Source organism: Salvia miltiorrhiza, chromosome 2, assembly GCF_028751815.1.
Source record: "Salvia miltiorrhiza cultivar Shanhuang (shh) chromosome 2, IMPLAD_Smil_shh, whole genome shotgun sequence".
In the NCBI taxonomy this organism is placed as follows: domain Eukaryota; kingdom Viridiplantae; phylum Streptophyta; class Magnoliopsida; order Lamiales; family Lamiaceae; genus Salvia; species Salvia miltiorrhiza.
Genome location: NC_080388.1, coordinates 7,046,349 through 7,048,796, shown reverse-complemented (window position 1 = coordinate 7,048,796; position 2,448 = coordinate 7,046,349). Strand labels below are relative to the sequence as shown.

General features: G+C 38.6%; 1 protein-coding gene across 1 annotated transcript; it reads right to left on the bottom strand.

The window, feature by feature from the left end:
* Positions 1–564: 564 nt before the first annotated feature.
* Positions 565–1,552, bottom strand: LOC131007920 (uncharacterized). Its single transcript, XM_057934832.1, has 3 exons — positions 1,231–1,552; positions 986–1,093; positions 565–897 (listed from the first exon to the last, which is right to left on the bottom strand). The coding sequence occupies exons 1-3, from the start codon at positions 1,507–1,509 to the stop codon at positions 565–567; spliced, it is 720 nt and encodes a 239-aa protein (XP_057790815.1). The 5' UTR covers positions 1,510–1,552.
* Between the last annotated feature and the right edge of the window lie 896 nt (positions 1,553–2,448).

Genomic DNA, 2,448 nt, shown 5'->3' with positions numbered 1-2,448 from the left:
GGTCACCAGTACAGAACACTTGTATTATTGATATATATAGTACATATTAATTCATTTAAAGTCTAATTCAATATACAAAATCATATATTCATAACCTTATAATATATCGAGATGGTATCCATGAGATGCTGTTAATTACGGATCGAACTCGTTTTTGTCTTAATTTTTATGTCGCAAAAGTATTTATTTATTAATTTATTATTATTATTAATTTTTTTTTATCAATCTAGTTTATGCACCATAAGTATTTTAATTTGATAATTGTATTTTGAATTTATTTCCATACGTCCTTATTTTTATAAAAAACAAGGGAGATAATTTGTTATAAGATGAGTAATTTGAATTTATTTCCATTCGTCGTTATTTTGAATTTATTACTTTGTTACGAAGTAAGTTTAATATTGTTTGAAAACATGAAATTAATAGTTTCTCAACATAACATAAATGTAAACAGAAAGTGCAAGTGTAATTTGGTTCCTAAACATAGTTCAAACAAATAGTTCCAAAACATGAATTAAATAGTCCAAAACATGAAATTAATAGTTCCAAAAGATGAAGTGCTGCTCAAGGTAGCTGACCCGACTGCCTCATGAACTCCTCGAATTGAGCCATACGCTGCTCGAGGGCCTCACGTTCTGCTCGAGAAGCCTCTCGTTCGGCCTCACGTGCTGCTTGTTCGGCCTGAAGGCGTTCTTCCAGCGTGGAGATCCGTATCTCATACAGCTGCTGAGACATCATGGAAGTGCATGTGCTTTGAGTAGACCCCCTACTAACCTGGTTCCTACCGGCACTTCCAGTGTCGTAGAGCCGGGACCTGTCGGGCCGTACGACCTCCAAGTAGATCTCAGGCAGCCGGTCCTCTCGCCCAGTCTCAACAACAATGCGACGAATCTTCGCCTAATTCAGACATAACAATTGAAAATTGTATTAAAATAAATACATTTCACTATGAATTACTAATATTTGATTAAACTTAAACGCTTACATCTAGTCTCTCATCCCTCGGTGACAGAAAAGTTCCATCCTCGTGCATGTGGAGGCGGAGGAAGGTGCTATAGTTCTGTGCAGCTGGGGGGAGTCCAGTCTCCAAGCTCTGTTCATGCATGCATATAAGATAAATAAGTTATTATTTGCGATATTATATATATATATATATATATATATATGTGTGTGTGTGTGTGTGTATATATATATATATATTACTTATGAATTTATTTGATAATTACTAACCAGACTCTGCTGCAGGATACGAGTGGACTGAGACCCTCCCACGTGCCTGCTGATCCATGTACCGGGTCCATCGGGCTCAGACATCCGGTTCGCACGTGCTCGCTGGGAAACGGCCTGAACAGCCTCCTGACTCCAGTATGCCTGGAGTCCTATCCAGAGTTCGGCAGACATCCAGAGGGGTCTATCCATCTCCCGACCTTCATCGGTACTAGCCCTGAGCTTCCTCTTGTAGTCACTCATCATGTCACTGTACCTCTTGCTGGCTTTCTGTTCCCACATCGCCCTGACCAGAAGCTCGTCCTCAGGCGACCAAGCAAACTCTTTTTGTTGAAAGAAATAGTTAATTTAATATATAATATTTTACAATAGATAATGATAAATTTATATGCACTATAAATTCAATCATACCTGTAATTCGTCAAAGTACGAATCCTTCACAGCCAGGGGAGTCAACCTCCAAGTGTACCTGCCTGGGTTATCCGCCCTCTTAAATGCTTTAGTGCAGGCTTTGGCCAGGCCCACTGGCTCCATCAAAGTACTGTGTAAAACTAATTTAAGGATTTGTTTGCTATACGAAAAATAATGATTTAAATTAAAATACTTACCCATTAGGCAACTTCTGAAAGACAATCCTCCCATGTGCTTCCCTAGTCAAGTTGGCCCTGATGTGGGCAGCTGTAGGGCCTCTGGGCCTTCTAGCCCGTGAACTACTAGAGGCCTGGGGAGTCTCAAGAGTCGCAGAAATCCCTGTACCGAACCCATCAGATATGTCATCAGTCGGTTGCTCATCCCGATCTGACCGACCAGATCGACCAAACGAAAATAAACTTCTACGATGAGACATGTTACCTGTTTCAAATTGATTTAGATAAGTATTGACACACATAAAATATCATGAATTACTTGAATCTAACGAAATTTCGACAGCATAACCCCCACTATCCATCAACCAAACAAACAAATACATTGTCAAATACTAGGTACAAACAAATATATTATCAAATAACCAAACAAATACAATATCAAATAACCAAACAAATACATTGTCAAATACTGGGTACAAACAAATACATTATCAAATAACCAAACAAATATAATTATGTCTATCATCAATATGTTCCCTAACCATCACTACTGTCATCATCACTATCGTCGTCATCAGATGTCTACGTTTGATCATCGTCTTCTGGTTCATCGTCATCTTCAATGTCGACGATT